The sequence below is a fragment of the Hylobates moloch genome, unplaced genomic scaffold (assembly GCF_009828535.3).
Source record: "Hylobates moloch isolate HMO894 unplaced genomic scaffold, HMol_V3 SCAFFOLD_11, whole genome shotgun sequence".
Lineage (NCBI taxonomy): Eukaryota > Metazoa > Chordata > Mammalia > Primates > Hylobatidae > Hylobates > Hylobates moloch.
The window spans coordinates 102926929-102952751 of record NW_026652286.1 but is presented as its reverse complement, the minus strand read 5'-3'; the positions used below and the strand labels follow the sequence as shown (position 1 = coordinate 102952751).

At 43.1% G+C, this 25823-nt stretch overlaps 1 protein-coding gene across 8 annotated transcripts in view; it reads left to right on the top strand.

The window, feature by feature from the left end:
* ZBTB44 (zinc finger and BTB domain containing 44) overlaps positions 1 to 11730 on the top strand; it is an 88889-nt gene extending 77159 nt beyond the window's left edge. For 2 of the 8 annotated variants that reach the window (XM_032167901.2, XM_032167900.2), the window contains exons 5-6: positions 1345 to 1428; positions 4172 to 11730. In XM_032167901.2, the coding sequence (XP_032023792.1) occupies positions 1345 to 1428; positions 4172 to 4182 (95 nt within the window). In that variant the 3' untranslated portion in view covers positions 4183 to 11730. Of the gene's footprint in view, positions 1 to 1344; positions 1646 to 2220; positions 2329 to 4171 lie in introns of all 8 variants that reach the window. The other 6 variants (XM_032167899.2, XM_032167897.2, XR_009215529.1 and 3 more) reach the window with 5 other exon arrangements.
* The last annotated feature ends 14093 nt before the right edge of the window (positions 11731 to 25823 follow it).

The following is a 25823-nucleotide window of genomic DNA, read 5'->3' as shown; positions in this document are numbered from 1 at the left end:
ACCTTCCCTGTTGTTGCATAAGTGAACACTCTAAAACATTTTATTTTGCAGTCCCAGTTAAAATAGAAAACAGGGGCTTCTGAGTTTTAAAAAAGACTCTGGGAAGTCAAATGAAAACAGATTAGCCAAGGTTTATTGCTGAAATGATGCAATGTCAGAAAGTTGTTTGCCATGGGTGTTAAGTATTCTGATTAAAAGAACATAAGGTGATATGGAGTGAGTACTTTGTAAATAAAAAGACATATTAGGTGTGCACATAGAGGTGAGATAGAGAATCACAAACACAGATGGTAAGGCAAATAGGGTTAAAAGGGTGTGTATGGGTGTTGTTTGTACTGTTCTTCTTATAACGTCTCTGTAAGTTTGAAATTATTCCCAAATAAAAGTGTGTTTAAAAATGTAATATTTTCTTGCAGTTTACTTTCAATTCTACAGTCCTAAATCTCTGTGTGCCCTGATGAGTCAGCTTTGTAGTTCGTATTTTTTTAAAACGTAAGAGAGATTTTGGATAAATGTATAGAAGGGATTTGAAACTTTAGTTCAGGAATCACATGAAGGCAACAGGATTCTTGTGGGTAAAACACTGACCTCTGATGAGTAAGAGATCTTTGCTGCTGTTTTCAGCTGCGTCAGTTACTATCCCACTTTCCCCTTCTGTAGATAGGTCTTACAGTCCCTGTCCTAGCACCAATTCTCTGTGACTTTGTTCAATCCGTAGATTGTGTTTTGAAAGGTTTGAAAATTTTTTCCCCAAAACACTGTGATAATGAATTTGAAGAGACTATTAATACACTTTATAACTCATTTATTTCTATCAATATTACATCATATTACCCAAAAAAACCCATTATATCAAATGATGGTTCTGTCATGCTTATTACATTCAGAGATGTTAAAATTGTTCTTTCTTCTTCTCGTTTCTCTGTGAGATAGGGAACAGAGAGTAGGTACTGATGATTTTCATATCTGTTCAATGTAAACCTCTAATGAAATGAAATAATACGTGCTGTTACATGGAGATTTGCATTCTGTCTACATACTGTAGTTAAATTGTGTTTTGAAGTTAGTAAAATAGATGATTTAGAAAAGTGTTCAAAAATCAGCTTCAGTAGACATTACCTAGTTTGCCTCCCCACTGCCTTTTTTTCTTTTCCTTTTTAAGCACTTGTGACTTTTCACATATTCTGCACATTTTCTGAGATACTGAATTAGAATATGTTTTTGCTGGTAATTCTTGTCTTTTCAGATGATCTGTTGCTACAGAAATATAGTTCAGAAATTTGGAGGGTTTATGACTTTTCAGAAGTTTTTGTTTTTAGATATTTTGTTTTGCTTTATTTACAGGAATTAAACCATTTCAGTGTGACCGCTGTGGGAAAAAGTTCACCAGGGCTTACTCGCTAAAGATGCATCGCCTAAAGCATGAAGGTAAACGCTGTTTCCGGTGCCAGATATGTAGTGCCACTTTCACTTCCTTCGGGGAATATAAACACCACATGAGGGTTTCCCGGCACATTATCCGCAAGCCTCGGATTTACGAGTGCAAAACATGTGGCGCCATGTTCACCAACTCTGGAAATTTAATCGTGCACCTGAGGAGTCTGAACCATGAAGCATCAGAGCTAGCAAACTACTTCCAGAGCAGGTGAGGTGCACAGCGAAAACCCAACCAGGAAAACTGCCTTCTAAACTCTCTTTTCCTGCTTTCAGGGCAGCCTTCTGTGTTTTTACATCAGGTTGCCAGCTAGTCAGTCACATTTGTTACAGATTCCCACTGTTCATACTCTAATCTCCTGATCTGATAAAATTTTGCTGAGTCTTCTACATATATAAAATTATAAACATTTTATAGTTGGTATTAAAAATATTTTCCTGCAGAAGTAGACTACTTGTCCTCTTGAGATATTTTTTAAATAATACAAGGTTTAAGTAATACTGTAATGGACCTTAAATAGATCTTACTGGAAATTTTACCATGTCAGATGATACTTAGTGATACTGGATTACTTCAGACTCTGGATGTTAATAAAATTCTTTACCACTTCTCTCTATTTAAAAATATTCTATATAAAGGATAGCCACTGGCCAGTAAGAAAAATTTCAAAAGCAACTATAATGGGTGTGATGGTTTAGATCATGAAGTCATTCCTATTTTCATTCAGTTTAGAGCTCTATTCTTTTAATGTTAATTTATAATAGAATTATCTTTCTGATTTATAGGGCATCCAAGGAAATCAGGTTCTAGTTCTAGCTCTGCCACTAACTGCTGTTGATTAAAACATGTCACTTTACAGATGAAAAAGCTTGAAACTTAGAGAAAGATAAAATGTAAGCTTTAAACGATGGTTTCTAAGGCCTCCTCTAGATATAAGACTGTTGTTTTAAATTGTTTATAAGAATTGTACTTCTGTAGGAATCCTTAGTTTCTCATAAAATGAAATTTTTACAAATCTTTACTTTTTTTTTTTTTTTTTTTTTTTTTTTTTTTTTTTGAGACCGAGTCTCACTGTCACCCAGGCTGGAATGCAGTGGCACGATTTCGGCTTACTGCAACCTCAGCCTCCTGAGTAGCTGGGATTACAGGTGTCCACCACTACACCCAGCTAATATTTGTATTTTTAGTAGAGATGGGGTTTCACCGTGTTGGCCAGTCTGATCTCGAACCCCTGACCTCAAGTGATCCGCCTGCTTCGGCCTCCCAGAGTGCTGTGGGATTATAGGCGTGAGCCACCACGCCCAGCCCAAATCTTTACGTTTTAAATCACCCTTATTTTTAAAAACTTTTTATTTTTTAATTGAATAGATGGGGTCTTGCAGTGTTACCCAGGCTGAAGTGCAGTGGCTATTCATAGACACAGTCATAGTGCACTGCAGCCTCGAACCCCTGAGGTCAAGTAATTCTCCTGCTGGGGCTACAAGTGTGGGCACCACCCCTGACTTAAAACCTTATTTGTGAACAAATTCCAAATTATTCCTGCATAGATTTTGTTTTTCCCTTCAAACCAGACATTCATTTTGTTTAATGCAGTCATCTCTAATTCTGAATGTGTGGTTGCCATATCACCAAACCTTAGGTTACACATATCATATTAAACATAATTTGTTCAGGACTAAAATAGTGTTCCTGTTAACTACTCATATTATCTTTATCTTCCCTGTACAGAGCCCTGTATTCTCCATTCTTCTCTAACACCTGAAGAGTTTTTAGAAAATGCAACATAGGGCATTCTAAATTGCTTTGCAGATGAACAGATTTTAATTTTTTATTAATACTGAACAATGAAATTATAAAATAACCTTATCAAGTCTAATTACATATATTATTGACAATTCTGGTATAATGAAATTTTTAGTTCAGTAATAAAGATTTAAATAAAGCCTCTAAGATAAGACTTATTTCACATACTTAGTTTCAATTACCAAAAAATGCTTATAAGTAGAAAATTTAGGAAATACAGAAAAGTATGAAGAAGAAATTTAAAATCTCTTCTGATTTCATCACTTTAGGAAATTAGCCACTGTTTTAGTATATTTTACTGTCCATGTTTCCTGTGGGGACCAATAATTACTTTTTGAGGATTAACACGTAACCAGTCTCAAGGCATTCATTTCCAAATTACTAGTATTTTCATATACCAAATGTAATAGCAGGATACACATAAATTACTTTCTACATTTCCCAACTTTATAGTAGATTATGTATCAGGTCATTTGTGCATAAGGACTTAGTTTCTTAACTAACCTGTGTCAAGTTTAGTAATACAAAGCTAGGTTTATATATCTCTTACTCAATGTATAATCAAGAAAAGTTAAGCATTACAGTTACTCAGATGATCTTTGTTTAAGTGAGCATGCTACATTTGTTTTCTATATAGAAACTCCTCCACATAGAACAAGAAAGGCTGTTAAGGTGTCCAGAGTTATAATGAAAGTGATAATTAACCTGATGTATTGGTGGTAGGGAAGATTGATACATTTTGGTTTTAATGGATGTTTTGGTTCATATTTAGGAAAGTTTATAAGTTGAAAGTTCCTGAGTTTTAATCTTCACTGAACAATTAGTGAAATGAAGAGTCCCAATTTTGTTGTATAAATCAGAGCTTTTTACTATTGCTTATCTATTACTGGTTTGAAAATTAATTCCATATTTCATCCTTTGCCTCTTATCTAGTGATTTCCTAGTACCGGACTACTTAAACCAGGAACAAGAAGAGACCCTTGTTCAATATGATCTTGGAGAGCACGGTTTTGAAAGCAGCTCCTCTGTTCAAATGCCTGTAATTTCACAGGTCTCCTCAACCCAGAATTGTGAAAGCACTTTTCCCTTGGGGTCTCTTGGTGGGCTGGCAGAAAAAGAGGAAGAAGTGCCAGAGCAGCCAAAGACCAGTGCTTGTGCTGAGGCAACCAGAGATGACCCCCCAAAATCAGAGCTGTCTTCTATAACTATTGAGTAATTTTGTGATTTGGCTTCAGTTTTGTTTTTTGGAAAGTGCCTGTGCTCGGTCTTGTACATTTAAATTTAATTTAATTTTTTAAACAAAAAAAGCCGGGTGGGAGGGAGGGGGAGATTGGGAAAGAATTTCCCTTTTTACTTTCTGAGCCCTGAAACTGATTTTATTTTTCATAACTGGGAGAGTGCTTCTGTAAGTACACAATAACATGATGTTGAAACAGAAACCATGAGACTTAGGGAGAACTGGTTGACTTAAAACATATACCAGTTCCTTCTTCCATTGTTAAAAGTAGGCTAACAACAGATCATTAGCTAGAGAGGAAAATCAGATGATTATTGACCTTCTTGAGATAAGAGGGTACACGAGAAACTAATTACTAAACAGCCTGACAAATGGCCTGAGTAGATACTTACTGCTGTACACAAGATGTTGTATAATATTTTGTAAAGCCTGTTGTTTTTGGAAGTATTTATGATAAGCTTTCTTAAAAATTATTAGGGTAAATACTTCTGAAATCTGGCATACTTATTTTTAAGCTTTGTCATTTCTGTTGTGATTTTTCATGGTGGAATTTTGGTACTGAGATGGGCATTCTCTGTACCTCTGTAGTACCACTCCAAAGGCAAAGAACCGTGATTGACAACAGTAAAGCTGTGGATGAAATGACCAGGAACGGAGAATGAAGTATGTAAATCCCAGCTTCATAGGAACTCTTCTCATATTGCTTTTCTGATTAAAATCGCTGTTTACCTGGTCTCCGAATGTTAATACCTGGCTGTGTCATTGCCCGCATCAGTTTTCCCCCTGCCCCATCAATATGTTCTCTTCATATATTGGCGTGCTGCCATGTAAAGTAGAAATGTTGGAGATATTCTATATTTTATATATAGGTCTATGTATTGCTGGGGATGTTTTCATTGTGCTCTTTTGGACGTAATAAAGAATTCTCTGTTGAGGCTACATTCTTTTTTTTTTTTTTAAAAGAGAATGGCATCTCACTCTGTTGCCCAAGCTGGAGTATAGTGGCTAAGTCATAGCTCATTGCAGCTTCGAACTCCTGGGCTCAGGCCATTCTCCTGCCTCAGCCTCTTGAGTATCTAGGATTACAGGCACGCTCCACCACACCTGGTTAACTTCATTTTTATTTTTTGTAGAGATGAGGTCTATGGTGCCCAGGCTGGTCTTGAACTCCTAGGCCAAGTGATCCTCCTCTTTCGGCCTCCCAGACTGCTGGGATCACTGCACCGGCCAAGGCTGCATTCTTAACCCAACTAGATTGTTTACTGAATCCCATATGACAGCGATACATTGTCCTTACATATTTTTAGATATTTCAGAGTTATTAAAAACAGTTACTATAGTTTTTACGCAACATAGGCAACAATGAAAAGATGATGAGTATAGACTAAGATTTTCATCTATGACATAAATCTGGGAGAAAAAAATTAAGACTAATGAGAAACTGAAAACCTTAAACTAATGAATATTACATTTCTGCTGCTAAAAATATGAAACTTTCTGGTCTGTAGTTGAAATTTATATGATCCTCTAGACTTGGGTATACTTTTCATCTGGTGCCATTAAAGCATCTCTAATATTGATCCTAAATATTTGTAAGTCCATGAGCAGTGAACTTTGGAATAACGTTCTGTGTAGATACCCCAAGTTTAATAATTATGAGAGCACCTGATTTGATAGAAAATAGTTCTTTAGTCAAAACACAAGATCTGAGTTTTGTTCAGGTGCTAGACCATACTAAATGTATATATTTTTAATTATAGTGATTTGTTTTTTTAGATTGGCTAATTCTGTAATTTTTTCCCCAAAAACATGAAGAAAGGAAAAGTAAATTCCTTAGAACTGTTTTAGGTTAAGATTCTCTGTGTCTGCCCATATTCTGCAGTCCTTAACTTGTTTTCAACTCTTTACCTCACTCATGAACTTGTTTTTACCCATTTGCTCCAAACATAGATGTGTTCCCTTCAGGAGAATCAGCATATACAGGTTATGATAGGCTCCCACCATTTATGCTTCTTCACTGATAGGGTTGCATTACTTTCTGCAGCAGACTATAATACTTCATATAGTACTGCTGTGTCTCAACTGGAGAGGTCAGGAATTTTAATGTCACATTGTGGTCTTTGAAAACTGTTATGCCTAGCAATAAATCTCAAAATTAATTTTAAAATCTGTATTGACAAGAATAGGTAAAATTATGACCAGGAATCATTGTTACCCTTAGTTCCAAGAGGTTTTTTGTTTTTGAAAGAGCAAGAGGAAAGAAAAAAGAAGGAAAGAAATAAAAATAAAGAAGAGAAATGTATAAGAATGGTTTGCAGATTTATTGGTTAAAAGTGTTTTTTAGCACATCCCCAGCCCTGAAAACTTCACATTGAGAGAGCCAAGCACAATTTTGGTAGCTCTAAGATATTCTGACTGTGTTCTCAGAATGAGGGATTACTCATCACTGGGTATTCCTTCCCAAGTAGAAACTTTAGATTTTCACTGGTAATACAAATTGCCAAGTTTTATGGGAAATCTGAATATACTGTGAAAATGCAAATCTGGTTAGTTGTCTGCTGCCCAGATCTTATCAATACCAGTAACTAACCAGTATTTAACATAAAATGATACAAAGGCCTTTTGCTGTTTCAGTGAGGGTACATTTTTCTTGATATATGTACTTTAAGGATACTGGATCTGTTTTAGGAAACAGATTTGCAAGGGATAATTGTATATATAGAAGTATTTAGATTTATTTCAAATTAATCTTAGGGATGCCTAGATGCATAATTTTTACCAGGACATATTGAAAATATTGCAAAGAGATAGCCAGTTATATTATCCCATTCATTAGAAATTACCAGTATAACTAAACATAAATATTCCAGTTTAGAGTACTTAAACGTAGCTATCTTTCTTAAGGCCAGGAGGGTAACTTTGTGGTATCTAAAGGGCTTAAATTTCAGAATGCAGAATAAATTGCCTTTTTAAAACCAAGCATTTTATACAAGAAAAGCTTTTATTTTCAGTTTTTTAACTACCAAATAGGTGTGATGTACTTTAGAAGTAAAGATGTTCACCCGTAATAATGGATGTTAAAGCTCCTGCAGTTGCTCTTTTCACATTTAAAGGGTATATTCTAATAGTGGAAGCATCAAGCATGTCAGTGATTTCATCTAATTCTGAAATAAAGGGATTCATATTGGTCTTTATTTTTTGGCATTTTAAGTTTTATATAAATGGATGCAGATGGAGATTATCACCCACAAATATATTTAAATTGATTTTTGTTAATTTGAATTTCAAGTAATCTTTTTATTTCAAGTAATTAGTTATGCGTTTAGTTACATTGCCAGTTTTTTTTTTTTGTATCAATTTCAGTAAGACAAAATATACTAAAAGGTTTAAATAGCCTCATTCAATCTTACATTTTGACATTTCAGCAATCATTCTGGCTTACAGTAATTAGGTCCCCTGTTATGACACATGCCCTTTGGTCTTAATAACTAGCAAAAAAAAAAAAACTTTCGTCTTGTTAAAATACTTTACCAAATGAAATAGACTAGTCCACACATCTAATGTCCATAATTATTGGTAACTCAGTTACCTTCTAACTAATAGGCTGGTTCAGGAGACTCTTCCAGTTTATTAATGGTTCCCTTGGGAGCCTTTGGAAGCTGTATTAAATCTTTCAGTCTTTTATTTCTTATTTTATTCTGTTACTCTAAATAGAGGCCAGTTATCTATTTTATCAGCTTTTACTCTTGAAGATTCTCAGATTGTTTTAGTCCCTTTTAGCTTTAATAGTTCTTGAAAAATATATTACTGTATAATGTAGTGGCAATTCTGTAACACAGAATTATTCTTATTACTTGAATGAATAATCCTAAAATTTTAATATTGTAGCTGAAAGGAGTTTGAGATTTGTGGAATTGATGAACAAAAGAATTAGAAACTTTCATATGGTACTTTGTTTCACTCATCTGCAAAGTATGAAGTTGAAATTCTGAAATATACATCCAAGTGAATGAGAATTAAAAATTTTCTAAATATTAATACTAACTGGGAAAAAAAAAACTAGTGTGAAGTTTACCGTTAGAAGAAACAGACCCAAAGTTGCCAAAACTATTTAATGTAGTTTTCACTGTAAGTTATTGATGTAAGATGCTTTATAATGTATTTAGATTTTGAAAGTTATTGAGAGATGAATGTATAAAAGCTAAGTTTTCTTCTCTGAAGCAGTGAAACAAAATTGGGGTAACAAGGAAGCTCTATTGCGGCAAACATGTCTATGAGGAATATTAAAACTAAGCATACTCCCACAGGCTTTAAACTGCAATCACGAACATTTAAATTAAGTCGTTCCTTATTTTGCCTATACCCATTTTTATCTTTCAGTGTCGTTTTTGCTTGACAGTATGGTGACAGTATTTTTATTTGGAAAGTCCTCAGCACGATGAATTTTAGCCAAAAGCAATAATGGTTCAGATTAAACAATAAAGTGGAATTAATTCAATCCCAGGCTCAACTAAGAACAGTCACTCTCTGGATGTTTCATTTTAGACGATAGATAAGTTGAGATGTTGTAATATTTATGGGGGGTTAAGCCTATGTCAGTTATGGGATGAAGACTTGTGGTACCAGTACCATCAGTAGTCACACTTTAACTTTTTACTAAACTAATACAGTTAGACATTTCCACTCTATCGTGATTATATTTTTATGATGGGAAAATAAAAACAGTTCCATGTTTTTATAAATAGTCTCTGCAAAGATTTCAGATGTTATTGGTATCTCGGTTTGGCAGTATCTGAAAAATTGAGATTGCCTTTAAAGTGTTTGTGCTACTTTTACTTAAGTAAACCCCCACTGTATAAGACCCAGGCCGGTTTCAACTAATACCAAGGTTTCTACGTGCATAATAGTTTACAAAGAACTTAAGAGTAAAGACTATGGATTAAAAACAAAAATTTTTTTTAACTTTAAAATTATTAGTCTTTGTTCAAAGTACCTGGTTTATAGAGTCAAATTCTTTTATTGTTTCCTTTCTCTTTTAAATTGATTGATTTTGCTGATGAAGCTTAAAGTCCCAGGCACAGTTGTGATGATATACTGATAAAATTGGTGCCTAGTTGTTTGAGGAGCTCCAGTGTCACGACTTTTATTAAATTGCCCTTGTTTTCCCAAATGCCAATCTAGCCGTATTTAGATTTCATTATTCAATAAAACAGATTAAAAATCATCCCATAAATGAATGTTGAGGTTACCAAAGTACATCACCTGCTGAGGAAGGATAAATCTTCCTGCTTTAAGGGAGCCCCGTCGTCTCTCCTCTTAATACACGTTTCCCTTGGTATTAGTGGAAGCTGTGTTCTAGATGGGAAGCCTTTCCTGCAGTTCTTAGAAACACCTGCTTTCTAAAGAGAGCCTTTTCTAGGATTAGGTTATGTGTGTTTTCTCTAGGAGATTTTTTGTTTCAGTTACCAATTTAATTTTCAAGTTGACAGATGCTGTGTAAAGTCTCTCATACTGAGAGTAGTCCATTAAATTGTTGAAAGTTGCACTGCTTTTCATCTTCCAGGTACCTGAAATGAATGACATCAGGTATTTGGAAGGAGTAAGATCATAAACTATATTCATTTTCTTCCTTGTACAAAGTGATGACTTCTAATGCTTATATCTCAAGGTATTTTTTAAAAAAGCAACAGTCCCTAATAGAGTAAAATTTGGTTTTGGTCCAAGTTCCCAATAATATATTTAATGTTTCTGTTGTTACTGGTGCCTCCTGTTGCATCAGATAGAGATTGCCTGCCTCTTTGTAGGGCACCCTTATGGCACCTTATGTCCAACTTGGAGGATAGTATATGGCTTCTTTGTGCCTCTACTATCTTTTCAAAAGCCATTTTATAAAAATCCTAGGTAGCCTATTTTAATATTTAAATATATATATTTGTGAAAGAACTTTTAGAAGACTTTTTTTTTTACTTTAAAATTCCTGTATTTCCATTTTTAAGAGTAAATTTAATCTCCAGGATTTGGAAGTGTCTTTCCAGAGAAGCATAATGAGAAAGTCAGATTGAGGTAATAGACCAGAATTAAGTGATAGAAATAACTGTTGTTTGGTTAAAGGACACAGATTTGAAGGAAAAAAATTTTGATGTAACAATTTTTTAAATAAAATTTTGTTTTTGTTCTGTAATGTCATATTTGCTGCTACAGTAGCTCAATATTTTACAGGGCTAACATAAATCTGGCTCCATTTAAAAACTGGAGTACTTCCTAGTGCAGCCAGCCTAGGCAGAAACTGTACACCATGGTCTTCCAGACGGGTGACTGATGGCTTTGCGTAGCTGATGCAATGCTTTAACATTTGCCTGTAGCCCGGCAGCAAGGAAGTCGGGGGTGGGGGGCTTTTTTACCCTGCCAGTTATAGCATTAGGATTCTTTCTGGGCACTGGCATTTTGTGAAACTCTCAAGGGAAGGTGATGCAGGGGAGAAAATGTGAATTAAATTACATAGATGGGTGTTTTTATGTTTTCTACCCCTTTCCTAGAATTAGTACAACTCTTAACTGTGCCAGTCCCCAGTTCACCAGCTTTGTAATCCAGTCGTCATCTCATTCAAGTATGGCTTTACTTGGTGACACTGGCCATAGCTAAGTTACTTGGCATGTTTGACTTTTGACAATAACAAAAATGGTTTTGGATTTTTGTTTTATTTCCAAAAAATGTATACAATGTCAGAACTTCACATTTTATATACTAGTATCTGGCTATTAGTATATTACAGGAACCATAGTTCTTGGTGACTACATATATATATATATATATATATATTTTTGTGACCTTTTTTGTAAACTAAGTGCCGTTTCAATGTTACAATCATTTTTAGAGTTATTGTAATCAATGTGAATATCATGTTTTTTCAAATCTGTTCTGAGCCTATAGTGTTTGCTTTGTGAACATAAGTGTATTGTATATATTCTGTATAGTTATATTGTACTGAAATTAGCTTGTTTGATATAAGGAAAATATGTATTGAGTACCTTTTTGCTAGCCTGATTGTTTAATCTTTTTAAAAAAGGTTTAAACTTTTTTTAAAAAAAAAATCTTTAAACTGGCCTTTATTACATGGTCACACATAAAGTTGCAGTTATGAAAGGGATGGGCAGGGAAAAACTAGTTTTGAGTGTCTTTAGATAGAAACATGAGACTAAGGTTTGATTTTGTTTTCGTTTTCTCATTAAAATATCTTATGCTTTATGGAATAAAACTTCCTGCTGTTGTTATTTATTGTTTGCTGGGCGGTGGTGTTGGCTGAGGTCATGTGAGTGAGAAAAGGCATCAGAGTAATTCATTACTTAAATAATTATCTACTTAGAGTGCACAGAATAGAGAGGGTTACATTAGACAGCACATGTCAATTTTTGGTGAAGTAGAGCTTAAGTGCAAAGATCTCACAAACACCATACCCCAGCTTGGAAGGAGAGTATAAAGGCAGCTAGTTAGTTAGAGGCAGTCATCCAATCCTAGAGCTATTGAATCAGGTTCTTGTATAAAGCTGGGTACTCATGGGTGGGTTGCATCTTTCAAAGTTGCTCTGATTCTTTATAAAGTCATATTTTATTGACTAGAGACCAACTGGTGCCATTTCAATGATATCTTACAACCAGGGAGTAAAAAGCAGGTACCTAGCAGGGGAAAAGAGCTCATTACATAGGTAATGAATCTATGAGATCCTGAGGAAGGAAAAGTTTTCTAACTTTAGATTCACTGGTGTGGATTTTGACAATACTGGTCTTTAGGATGACAGTAACAGGCAAATAAAATTATTTTATTGACCTCAGGCTACCTGGATCATTTTAGAATTAAGTTCAGAGAGGAAGAGGGTAAATTTTAAGAAGCATACTCTTTCATTCCAGTGTGTTGAGCATTTTTAACAATTTACCGAATCATTCAAAGTCAGAAAATGTTGGGTTCTTAGTAGCCTTGACCACAGATGATGTATATAAGTTCAGAATGAAGAATTCAAAACAGATACATCCCTGCCAGCCATGGTGGCCCACACCTGTAATCCCAGCACTTTGGGAGGCTGAGGGAGGAGGATCACTTGAGCCCAGGAGTTCAAGACCAGCCTGGACAACATAGGGAGACGTTGTCTCTACCAAAAAAAAAGAAAAAGCTGGGCCTGGTGACACGCACCTGTAGTCCCAGCTACTCAAGAGGCTGAGGTGGGAGAATTGCTTGAACCTGGAAGGTCAAGACCTGCAGTGAGCTGAGATTGCACCACTGCACTCCAGCCTGGGTGACAGAGTGAGAACCTGTCAGTTGGCTTTGCATACTTGCATATAAATTATGTACCAGAAAGATTCCTTTCAGAGAATGATACTAAAGTAATGACCAAAGATGTGTATCTCCTCAACTGATAGAGCAAAAAAACAGTTTGGGCTTTTTCTCTTTTGAACAGGAATTTTGGTTCTAAGAACTAAACTGAGAAAGTTAAAATCTACAAACATACCAAAGGTTTAAAGGGGGAGAACTTGCTTGTAACATCATCAAACCCCCAAATTTAATGTAATTCTTTTTTGGGGAGTAAACTTCTACACAGATAGAAAAACTAACACAGGGCATATTCAATCTAGAAAGTCAGTCCCTCTTGAGCAAATAGATTTATAACTAGGGTTTGAACACCTTTATGGACAAAGGGAAAGCTGTTTTGTTTTCAATTCATTTACTTAAATTTTTCTGCAAAATTAAAATTTTTATACCCATCTATTTTGTAGATAAGAGAGTGGAGCTGGCATTAGCATCGTTTTGCAAGGCTTCCTTAATTAATCCCATGCCCTTTCTTCACACCTGCCTAATTTTTCCCGTGACTAACATTTCTGGCTGCCTTTGGCTGGAAGTCATTTAGTGAGTGTCTCATTTAGCAGAGATCCTGAAGGTTAGACTCAGTACCCCACACGCACCCCTAGTAAAGGGCCAGCTCAGATGACTTGGCCTTCGATGATTGACATCTAGAGACCCTCTGTTGACAAAGTTGCCTTAGGACATAACAAGAAAATATTACACCAAATAAATGTTCTGTAGCCCCTTTTAAATTGGGGCTCAGACAGAAATGCTCTCTTTGACAGTTCAACAATAGTACATATAGTAGGACCTGTGTACATAACTCATCCAGGAACAGAATTCTTTGTTGAGTGCAAATGACTTACAAAATTAGTAAACAGTCCTTTTCTGTTCTTTCTTTTTTGTTTGAGAAGGAGTCTCGCTGTTGCCCAGGCTGGAGTGCAGTGGTGTGATCTCAGCTCACTGCAACCTCCACCTCCCAGGTTCAAGCGGTTCTCCTGCCTCAGCCTCCCGAGTAGCTGGGACTACAGGCACGTGCCACCACACCCGGCTACTTTTTGTATTTTTAGTAGAGATGGTGTTTCACCATGTTAGCCAGGATAGTCTCCATCTCCTAACCTCATGATCCACCCACCTCAGCCTCCCAAAGTGCTGGGACTACAGGCGTGAGCCACTGCGCCCAGGCTTAACAATCCTTTTCATTTTGTTTTACAGTTTATAAAATGCTAGCACTTTTTAGCTATTTGATCTTCAGAAACCCAGTAAGATAAACAGGAAAAGTACTAACAGATGTGTGATCCACGTAAATGGTACCCTTCCTGCCCGTTACAGGGAGAAGGATCCACTGAGAATCGGGCCGTGAACAGGGCTGGAGTCTCAGAGGTATTGACTTGGTGGAGTCTCTGTGGACTCTGCTCTCTCCCAAACACAGTTCCTGGAAGAACAGGAATTGGGGTTCGTTTGTGCATTGGCACTTCATGAAACCTTTGAGGGAGGGTTATTCTGGAGGGAAATGTGAATTCTCCAGGTGGCTGTGTCTAAATTATCTTAAAGGAGAGCCATTGTAACTTTTTCTTACGGTGTGAAAAGAATTGCTCGTGACCATTTTCTAAAGATGTCCACTGGTCGATTTTTTCTCATGTGCTCTTATCTATTTAATACCTCCACAGGGTTATCCTTCCCACCCCTGTTGATAACATTTTCCATTATTCATCCCTGCTGCTACCAGCTTAATTCGAGCCTGTGTTGTTTCTGGCCTAATAACAGCACCAGCCTCCTTGCTGCCATTCCCTCCCTTCGGCTGGGCTTCCTTCCAGTCCATCCTTGGCATTGCTACTGCAGTCATCTTTCTAATCAGGCCACTGCCCTGCCGAAAGCTCCCGCCCCCTGCTCCCCCGGAACCCGCCCCTCAGTCCTCACACTCCCCTTCTACCTACCTCGGTTTGAGGTTGACTCACTCCTGTAGATTCCCACAGCAGATTTTGTTTGCCTTTACCAAACCACTTCTCAGCCACACAGCCTTGCAAAATCTACCTCAGAGGAGTTGTGAGAATCGAGTGAGTTATATGTAAAATGCTTAGAACCATGCCTCGTATATTGTGACCACTTCAGAAGCTTCGTCTGTTATTACAAGACTCTGGCATCACATTCGTGTGTCTCCCTCACCTGACCACATTCTTGAGGTCAGGGAATATGCCTTCTATTTGTGTGTCCTCTGTAGTACCTGGTACAGAGAACTCAAAAACTGTCGAAGGAATGATTAAATGTTGCCAAGAAGTGGTCATAAGCTCCATGTACGACAGTGCTTAGGGGTACTTACCTGGAAACTTCAGGACAGAATACCTAGAATTATTTTCATCAGACTGCCTGATGATTAGCCTCAACTCTCACTTCAGCAAATGTCTCAGAGTCTCACTCGTTTTTAAATGAGGGTCTGAAATAGGCTGTAGGAGTTATGAATTAATACTAACTTTAATCCTCAGAACAGCTGCTATCAGCCCGGCTAGAATTTCCCCAAACTCTTCTTTAGGACACTGGCATCTGCTGTTTTTCTCCCCTTCACCTGGTTTCCTCATCCATTAAGCTCATATTAAGTATCACTTCTTAAGGAAGCTTTCCCAGAGCCTTTCCTGCTAGGTTGAGACTTTGTATTATGTTCACATAACATCCTGCGCTTCTATTACTATGGTAACTGACTAAAAACAGCTGGACTAAACCCCATTACATTAAGTTCCACTAGGACAGTGACCGTATCTGTTTGTTGTACCAGGGGGTCCCCAGGCCCAAGGTTGTTTGAATGAATGAAGTCTCTGCCGTTAAGGAGCTTACGGAAGTAAGCAGAAGCAAAGAAGAATTACAGAAATACAACTGATAGAAATAACTGATTGCCGTGAGAGAAACACCAAAAAGTATACTTTGGAAATTTGAAGAAGTGGGAGACCTGGCTGGAGGGGTGAGGGAAAGTAGCATGGCAGAGTCGCCACTTCAGCTGGGTCTTCTTGGGAAGAGATGTAGGATTTGTACAGACAAGTGACGGAGAAGGAGATGACTCCGGGAAGCAATATGCAGCCTCAGAGGTTGAGGGAACAGAAGGAGTGTAGCTTGCTGAGCCTTGCAGGATCCCTGAAGGGGAAGAGTGGAAGAAAACCTTATAAACTAGACTAGCACCAGGTCAGAGAAGGCCTGAAGAACTGCAGCTATATTTGGTAGGAAATCGAGAATCATCTCACATTTTCGAGCACAGAAACATCAGAGCCTTCTCTAGAAATATTAAAAGCAGATTAAAAGGATGCATACGGACTTAAATGAGACCCCTGAGTTACAACAGAACTTCGGGTAAGAACCCAGAAGAAGGGGATGGGAGTGGGGCTGGAGAGGAAGGGGTGTGTGTTCGTGACGTCGGGGCTGAAGGAGACACGGTAGGTGGGGAGAGTGGGGAGAGGCGGGCCTGATCCTCACTCCAGGTGTCATCTCTGCACAGTAGAGAACAGCTGCTGTATTCTAAGCTGTAGCGACACCAAGTACGTGGCCTCCTTAAATGCTGAGGCAGCCTCCCTTTTTTGTTGTTGGTTTTTTTGAGAGGGAACTGTCCGAGAGAAAATGGAGCAAGAATTAGGCCAAGTTCAAGAGTTGGGCTTCAGAATTAGGCTAAAAGAGAGATTCCCTGCACCGCTAATCCCAGCACTTTGGGAGGCTGAGGTGGGTGGATCACCTGAGGTCAGGAGTTTGAGACCAGCCTGGCCAACATGGTAAAACCCCAACTCTACTAAAAGTACAAAAAATTAGCTGGGCGTGGTGGCGGGCGCCTGTAATCCCACCTACTGGGGAGGCTGAGGCAGGAGAATCGCATGAACCCAGGTGGCGGAGGTTCCAGTGAGCCGAGATTGTGCCACTGCACCGCCCAGCCTGGGCAACAGAGCGAGACCCCATCTCAAAAAAAAAAAAAATGTGTGAAGCTACTGGAAATGGGTCTACAGGAATGCAAGTCTGATAATCAGGTTACAGTTAAACACCCCAAGTACGATATAAGCCTCAATATACTTCCTCCCTCCCTTGGGCATTCTCGGGAATGAAGGAGCACCAATTATGAACTGTTCACAGAGAAGTCCAGCCCTTCACGGCTCGGGGTGCTCCTTGGTGCCCCCGTACCGGAAGTGGTGCGTGCGAGCTCTGCAGGACTTCAGCAACCCCCACCCCAAGTCTTCATCCGCTTCCCTAGGCCTTAATGTGAACATAGCTGGTTAGCATTATTTAACCTTGCAGAAGAAAAGCTTTATAGATGTGAAGGCTTCCAGGTACATTAAATAAGAAGAAATCCAAGTTCTGGCAGAGGTGGTCTGAGGAGCATCTCTATACCCATGAGAAGGGAGCAAAGAGAGGACTTGGTTCCCCATAGTAGTGACCATGTTCCCAAACTCCCTTGGCCTCCCATAAACCTGCTCCAACCTAGGAATGTGGCAGGGACTCCTGTGTGGCTCCAGCCCTTCCCACTCTCCAAGGTCACAGAAATGAGGCTTGCTCCATGTGTGCAGAGATGGACCGTTTTGGTCAAGTGTTCAGGAAACGCTTGTGGGACTTTTAAGTGTCTGCCAGCCTCTCCAAGACACAGTGAGTTCCCCACTGTATGCCCAAAACACCCGGGGTGAGGGTCAGGGCACAGGAAGGCAGCCCGGCCAGCCCCTGGAACGCTACCTTCACAGCAATGTCCAAATCTGAGGCCTCCAGGCCTGATGTTTCTACTCATGGGAGCACAGGTGTTCGACATCTATGCTTCACCAAGACGCACCGTAAACCGCGTGGGCAGGGGCTTGTGGAGAGAGGTGGGCTGCCCAAAGCTGCCTTCTGAACCACACATCCGTCCTGCCCTGCTGCCCAGCTGGCCCCGCTGAAACGCAGTGTGCGTTCCCTGCTGCCCTCACTGCAGTGAGTCCCAGAGCGGACACTGAACCAGGCCCAAATCATCTTTCTTTACTGAACCCAAACTTACAAAATATTATTTTAAAAACTAAATCAGGCTGGGAATGGTGGCTCACGCCTGTAATCCCAGCACTTTGGGAGGCCAAGGCGGGTGGATCACCTGAAGTCAGGAGTTTGAGACCAGCCTGGCCAACATGGCAAAACCCATCTCTAATAGAAATACAAAAATTAGCCAGGCATGGTGGCAGGCGCCTGTGATCCCAGCTACTCGAGAGGCTGAGGTGAGAGAATCACTTGAACTGGGGAGGCGGAGGTTGCAGTGAGCCGAGATCACGCCATTGCACTCCAGCCTGGGCAACAGAGCGAGACTCCATCTCAAAAAAGAAAAAAAAATTAAATGCCTTTTGTTTAAAATAAATACCCAACAAAATAGTTCAAGCTGTTAACCACTCATTGGTTTTTCAGAAGCCTGTGAATTAGAACAAAATGGAATTATATCTTCAGCTTGGGTCTTGCTGCAGGTCCCCAGGCCCCAGTGAAAATCCTTGTTACTGATGATGCAGAAATACTTCTGTCCCCCCACACAGGTTCAGTTTGTGGGTCTTCTTTGGGACTGGAAAGTCTGGGCACAGGGTCCAGCCCCGCAGAATCTCTCTCCAGCCCTTCCCCCTCGAGGCTCCAGCCCGAGGCCCATCTCATCACCCTTGGCCTCTGTTCCCTTTGCTTAAGCTTCCCGCAAGGCCAAGCAGCCTTCAGCAGAATTGAACTGCTCAGGGAGGAAGACGAGGGTCACAGGCTGATCCTCCTGAATCAGGACAGAACGTGTTGTTCTAGTGCCCACGGCCAAGACCTCAAGGAAACATGTTCTCCCTCCAGTCCACACTGCCCCAGGCAGAGGAGTAAGAGGAAGCAGATGGTTTGGCCCCTTAGAGAGGGAAATGCCCAGGGGCTGCTGGGGGTGGCCACGGAAAGAAAGGACGTAGGGAAGATTTTGAAATGCTGATGGAGCCGGGTTGGAGTCCTGTTAGCGAAAGTCTGTTTTGGCCTTTTCCACGTGTGCCTAAGCCAGTGAGTTTATGACCTGGCGAGAGAGGTCCTGGCTCCAGCACCGAGAGCCCCAGGTGGAGCATCCATTGGCTGCAGGAGGCTGTGCAGGTGGAGCATGCATTGGCTGCAGGAGGCTGTGCAGGTGGAGCATGCATTGGCTGCAGGAGGCTGTGCAGGTGGAGCCAGCAGCCCAGGTGCACCCTTCTCTTCCCCTGCTGAGGAACCCTGAGCAGCAGCCTCTCCATCCGCATGGCCACAGCGTCCTCTCCCGTAACTGGGAATGACGGAACCCACTCCCGAGGACTGTGATGACGCTGAACTGAGAGGTGAAGTGAGAAGATGCATCCACGCCGCCAGAGGCCCTGACACTTCTTTGACATACAGATTGGAGCAGTCACTCTTCCAGGGCCTCTCCAGCTCTCACATCCAGCACAGGGGACAGGAAGAGGCCGCTTAGCATCCCACTTGGCAAGGTCGGGGGCACAAAGACGGGGCGGAGGCACAGTGGGGTCCCAGGTTGGACAGGCCTGTCCATGCTCCCACATTAGGACAGATTAAAATGCCTCGTGGGCATTTGACATAGGTCACCGCGTATTTCAGGTTCTTTCCAACCGTGAGGTTCCAGTTCTGAAAGGATGTCCCTCAGGCAGCTGCTTTCCCGGGAAACAGGAACTCCACTGAGCCTTGAAGGATCACAGAGGTCCTCACACACACCCCAGAAGGCCCCAGACAGACGCACCTTTCCTGTGCTCGGCTCAGGCTGGTCGGCTAGACCCCATGACCTGACCGTGCCAGGAATGTGACCTGTCTGCCCGCCCAGACGTGCCCAGGACCTCGTTTCCCAAGTGCCTGCCTCGCCTGGGGACCGATGCCCCAGCCTACAGCGGGTGCTCTTTCCCCAGCCAAAGATGGCTCATTTGTTGAGTTAATGAGCGGCTTCTTCTCTCATCCTTTCCTTTGGCCCCTTCAAGTAAGCTGGTTACTCATTCTTTTGCAACAGAGTCACATGTTTCAAACAGATATCATTTTTTCCCTAGTTTATGCCTATACATTTCTTCTGTCCTATTTGTCTTCATTGGGATTTGGATGGGAATTGGATTATGAGCTGCAGAGGTGTCATACCCGGTGTATTCTGGGAGCTGTTCTCCGAATGTCCTTCTGCGTGGAGACCGAGATCTTCTCCACCCTTCCTGGGTGGGCCTGGCCCCTCGACCCCCTCCCTCACACTGTGTCCTCAGAGCTCTGTGGAAAAAGCACACAGGCTGAGGATGGAAGAATTTCCCTGTTCAGCTCTTTCCCTATTGAGTTAAACGAGACCATATGAAGTTCCAGAGGGTCTGGCGCAGAGGCTGGGTTATTCTCGGTCCAGGGGTGTGGGCAGGGGAAACAGTGATAACCTCCAAGGTGAAAGCAGCGCGTGGGGGAGGGAGCCTGCAGCCAAGCCAAGGGCAAGGGAAAGCTAAGTTCTCATCCCAGGAAAACACACACATCCCTCCCGCTGGAAGGTGCTGAGTCTATGGAATAAACAGACAGTGGAGCTGAGTCCCACCCACGCCCGCAACCAGCTCTGGACCGTGACTTTCTAGGAAACGATGGGAGTGAATGGAAAGGGTAGAATGAACACATGGTCTCCAAGTTGCAGGCGCAGGACAGTGGAACTTGGGAGGATACATTTCTCTGGAGGAGAAAAGGAGAGAAATAGGAAGAGGATAGTCAAGGCCACTGCCATCCTAAAAGGATCTCTATCAAAATACAGTGTCCTCGCTGTAGGCATATCAGGTCCCAGAAGCAATTAGTGTCATACCCGCATCAGCTTGCAGGGCAGGGAACAGCCTGCGTGGGAAGGTGTCTACACACGGGCTTATACTTGGTGGCCAGCCAAGCCCTGGAGTAGAGCCAGGCTAGCCCCTCTGCGGGCACCTCCTGGCTGTGGGTTGCACCTGTGCCCCCTACACCCCTGAAGGGATGCCCACCCTGACGACTTCCCCCATTGTCAACGCTGTGCTGGTCATCTCACGGGACAGCAGCTTGAACCATCTTCTAGGCAGTCCCAAGATACGAAAGCAGGGGAGAAATATTCCCATTCCTTCTTCGGGGTTTGGTCTCATCATTCTTAGTGGTGTTTGGGGCCTTTCCAAGTTCCGTTCCTGATTGTCACCTTGAGGAACGGCCCAGTGGCCTGGCCTGAGATAGCTGTTGTCCTCACCTCCTTCAACCAACATTCTACTCCCTTCCCTGTGCCCATCAACCATCCTCACCGAGCAAACTGAGGTGGCATCATGGCTAATGAAAATCATCTTCTGTCTGGCTGAGTGGACTCCAGGAGCCCCAGAAGCAATGCCATCGAGGGTGGCAATGCAGATGGAAGAGAAGTGCATGCACAGCCCAGAGCAAACCCCTAGCCTGGAAGATGGGTCTTCTGGCAGAAACAGCTCCCAGCCTGAAGGTCTCTGCAAGGTTTGACAGGATTCCCAAAAGAAAGAGGACTCATTGGAGGACAATTCCCAAAAGCTGATCCACACATATTTGCTGCTGAGACAGTTTCAAGTGTTTGCACAAAAATTAAAGCATTTAAAATACTTTTTTTTTCTGAGACAGGGTCTCACTGTTTGCCCAGGCTGGAGTGCAGGAGTGGTGCAATCTCAGCTCCCTGAAGCCTCAGCCTCCTGGGTTCAGGTGATTCTCCCACCTCAGTCTCGCAAATGGCTGGGATTACGGGCACCCGTCACCATGCCTGGCTAATTTTTTGCATTTTTACCAGACAGGTAAAAATGTCTATGTTGCCCAGGCCTGGGCAACATGTATACATGTATGATCTATATGGATATGATAGAGCACAGTGCTGATATATGGATATGATAGAGCACAGTGCTGGCTCTGGAACCAGATCACTGACATCCAATACCATATTTCCTGAGTGTGGGGCCTTTGGGCAGGTTATTCAGATTTTTGGTGCCTTGGTGTTCTATCTCTAAAGTGGGAAAGACCATGGCGCTGCTGTGAGGTTGAAATGAAATACGACTCAGAAATCCCTTAGAGCACTCAGGAGGCGATCTTCATAAATGCTGGATGTGCTGGACCGTGTTTCTCCTTTCAGCTCCCTGCTCTGAGAAATTCAAGTATCTGAGAATCACTAGCTGAAGATCCAATTTTCCTCACCTGTGATTGCAGGTGAACAACACACACAAATACACACATGCACGCACACGCACACCACACACACACACATGCACATACACTATGCACACACACCCCAACGTGCGGTTGCAGGTGGGCAACACATGCATGCATGCACACACACACCACACACACACACATGCATGCACATACATGCATGCACACACACGTGCACACACGCGCCCACACCCACATACACACATGCATGCACATACATGCATGCACACACATGTGCACACACGCGCCCACACCCACATACACACATGCATGCACATACATGCATGCACACACGCCTCAAACCTGCAAAATTGATGAAAAGTGAAAAGCAATGTTTGGTCACAGGTACCTGACTTTGGGTCTGTAGCCCCTCAAGTGCTCCTGGGGAGGGAGAGGGCATCTGGTGTAGCAGCCAGGTCATATTCTTGTGGCACATTCTAATCTGTCTATTCCAGGGCTGCACAATCCCCAACACACACACACACACACGCACACACACACACACGCACACACCCCTCTGCCCCCAGAATACCTGTGTACATGTGTATGGACAGACATGCCCACGTGTGGTAAATGGCCCTGCACAGTTGTCTCTGGGGCCAGTTGTGTCTCAAGGGATAAAGTTCCACTTAGAGACGGCACCCACCTCGACCCACAGGTCACCACTCTGTCCTCCTCAATCTCAAAAGCCATCTTTAGAGCCTGCCCTGAGAATGTGTCCTCCAGGCCCCAAGGCCAGAGAGCCAGCAGGTCCTGGCTACAGACTGGAGGTGGGGGCACTAAAGGGGCCGAAGGGCTGGCCAGGAAAGGCTTCAGGCTGTGGGCCTCTTCGATGCTCACCGTGAGCCAGGCACCGATTTCACTACCTGAAAGGTGACTGGAAGCAGCAGAAGGCAGCCGCCGAAAACAGACGGCCCCAGCCACCCCGCCCCACCCGTGAGCACCCACGCCCTGGAACGGCGCAACATCGCCACCGTGTGGCCGTCGGCCTGAACAACAGCTGCTCAGCCCCTGGGGTCCGTAGCTCTAGGTCTCTGCAGACCTCCAAACTGGGCCCAGGATTTTAAACCTTTCCTTTTCCATAAAGTCCTTCCTAATCCAAATTTCACTGTGATTCCTGCAGACTGTAGGTCTGAGTAGGACTCGCCATGGCTGCAATAAGCAGGACTCGGGTTAAACTTTCATTAAATTTACATGGTTATGATTCGTAGCTAAAACAATGGCGATACAAGGTAGTTTAGGAGGATCAGAGAGTTGGATCATCTTGAGATCTCAGTAATGCAAACAGCTAGTCAGTAGAGGAAAGCCTCTGCGGTGCTGCACTGAGCTTGCGGGAGCGCAGCAGCAGCCCTGCACTCTTCCCCTGTGAGGCCAGCCTGCTGTGCAGGGGACCTGTGCACGGGGGGCCCTCAGCCTGGCTCTCCCACCTCCTCCTCTAACCCTTCAGACCTCAGCTGTGGCCTTCGCCTGGGTGAAGGAAAGGCTGGTCAGCACAGACCTACGCAGGCCTCTGGCCCCTCCCAGCCACTGCAGGTCTGGACTGCCATCCTCAGCAAGGAGGAATGGCTATAGCCTGCTGGCATTCCCACCCCGTCAGCTCAGGCTCTTGGACCAGAGACTTCTGCCTTCGTGAGAGCTATCAGCACGGGGCCTGAGTGATGTGTCTGGCCTCTGGCGAGTTAGGGAGTCTCAGCCTGATCTTCTGATCTCCAGCCAGAAGTAACACAGGATTTGGCCCCATAATCTTTTTAAAGGCATTGACACTTGATTGATTTTCCAGGGATCAAATGCTTCTCAACATTCAGGCAGGCTTCCAGGATCCCCCAAGGACCAAGGGTGTCCTGCAAACCACGGCTCTGGGCATCTGAAGCACTTGGTGATGCTGCTGCTCCGTGGCACTTGGAATGGCATGACCCGCTGCTAAAACGGTGCTCTCCCACCTCACGGGAACGCTTCTTAGAGCACAGGCCACCGGCCCCACCCAGCAGGCCCCCCAGTATTCTGTTCAGGAGGTCTGGATGAACCATGAGACTCTGCACCTATGAGTCCCAGGAGATCTCCATGTTCCTGCCCAAGGACCTCCCAAGAGAAACACTGCCACAGACGACACGCCTTGTCCCACTCAGACCTCCCACAGAGTGTCCTGGAAAGGGAGGGATGACCCTGAACGCCAGCCATCTATGTTTTCACCTGCTCCCCGGGTGGGGATCTGACCTGGGGGAGTGAGTAGTCCAGAACATTGGCAAGCCACAATGGAGCTGAGGGTGGTGCAGTGGCACGGGCTGGGCTGGCCTCCCTGAATCCCACTGCATGGGTGACCACGTCTACACCCCGGCCAAGCCCCGGCTGCCCAGGCTCACGCACACTTAGGAACCAGACCACACACAGGCCTCGTGAAACCTCTCCATTTAACGTAGACCATTCCCCCAGTGCCTGCACTGGGCACTTCTGTCCGAAGCGATCAGGAGGGAATGACCACGTCAGGGCAGAAAAGGAATGACATTTACGACACGCACAGGAGTCCTTCAGCATCATCCTCATTCCACTTCCCACGCCTTGGTAAGAACAGATGTTCTTTCCCTCCCCGCGGAGGAAAATCCGACAGATTCTCGCACAGGTTCCAGGCAACACTCCCTCCCTCAAAAAGGTAAAACACTCAAGCTAAAATGAAAGAGGCGCTGCAAACGCCACCTCCCCCGAGAAGCCTTGCAGGGTTGCTCCATTCAGACTATATTCCCTCCCTTTTGTTTCCATAATTCGTGGCAGGCAAAAAACCATTCATTGAACAAACACATATCCGCATGTTCTAGGACAGGCCTGAGCTGGGGACACAGTGGTGAGCCAAGGCTACCTTCTGCCCTCCTGACACCAGCCATGTCATTTCTCTCCCCAGGTCCTCTTCCCTGCCCAAAGCTCACGTGGCACATCAGCACACAAGAAGCCCTCAAATGTTACCCCAAAAGCTCCCTAACCCTTCCCCAGATTGTTGACATTGTCCCTTCAGGCCACCAAGCAAGAAGAGAGGGAATATTTTAAATTAATAAGAAAATCAAGGGAGGCTGGGGGTGGAGGCTCAGCACGAGCCCAAGGTGGGAGATGACTTCAGCCCAGGAGTTCGAGACCAGCCTGGGAAACAGTGAGACCCTTTCTCTACAAAAAAAAAAAAAAAAAAAAAAATACAAAACTTAGCCGGGTGTGGTGGTGGGCACCTCTAGTCCCAGCTGCTCAGGAGGCTGAGGCAGGAGGATAGCTTGAGCCCAGGAGACTAAGGCTGCAATGAACTGTGATCATGTCACTGCATTCCAGCCTGGGTGACAGAGCAAGACCCTGACTCAAAAAAAAAAAAGAAAAAGAAAAAATCAAGGGGGATAGCACAGGAGGTGCGGGTGCCCTTGAGCCAGGCAGCACCTTCCTCCAAGGCCTTGGAACCCAACTGCTCAGCCTTCACTGGACAGCCAGCCAGGTATTCATGCACAGCCTCACATCTGTCCCTGTGAGTGTGTGCGTTCACACGACCACCTCCCCACCAAACACGAAGCCACGCTTCCGCCCATCTTCCTCTGACAAAACTCCTCTCTCTCCTAGCTTGGACCCGGGCCTGGGCGCCCGTGCACCCCCTCTCCACCATCCCCACACATTCGTCTCCCTGCCTCGCCACCCGTATTTCCCTCCTACCAGGGCACCAGGCCCCTGGTCTTGGAAGCTACAGATCAGAGCAAAACCAGCCCCTTGCTGGCCTAGAGAAAGCAACGGCACTGTGGGCCCCACCCAGCCTGCCTCCGGGGTCGGTGCTGAGGGGAATGTAAGTCCAATTTCTTGCAAATCGAGTAGGAAAAAGGAGGAAGGAGGGCGCAACTCCAGTAGGAAAAGAAACTTCTC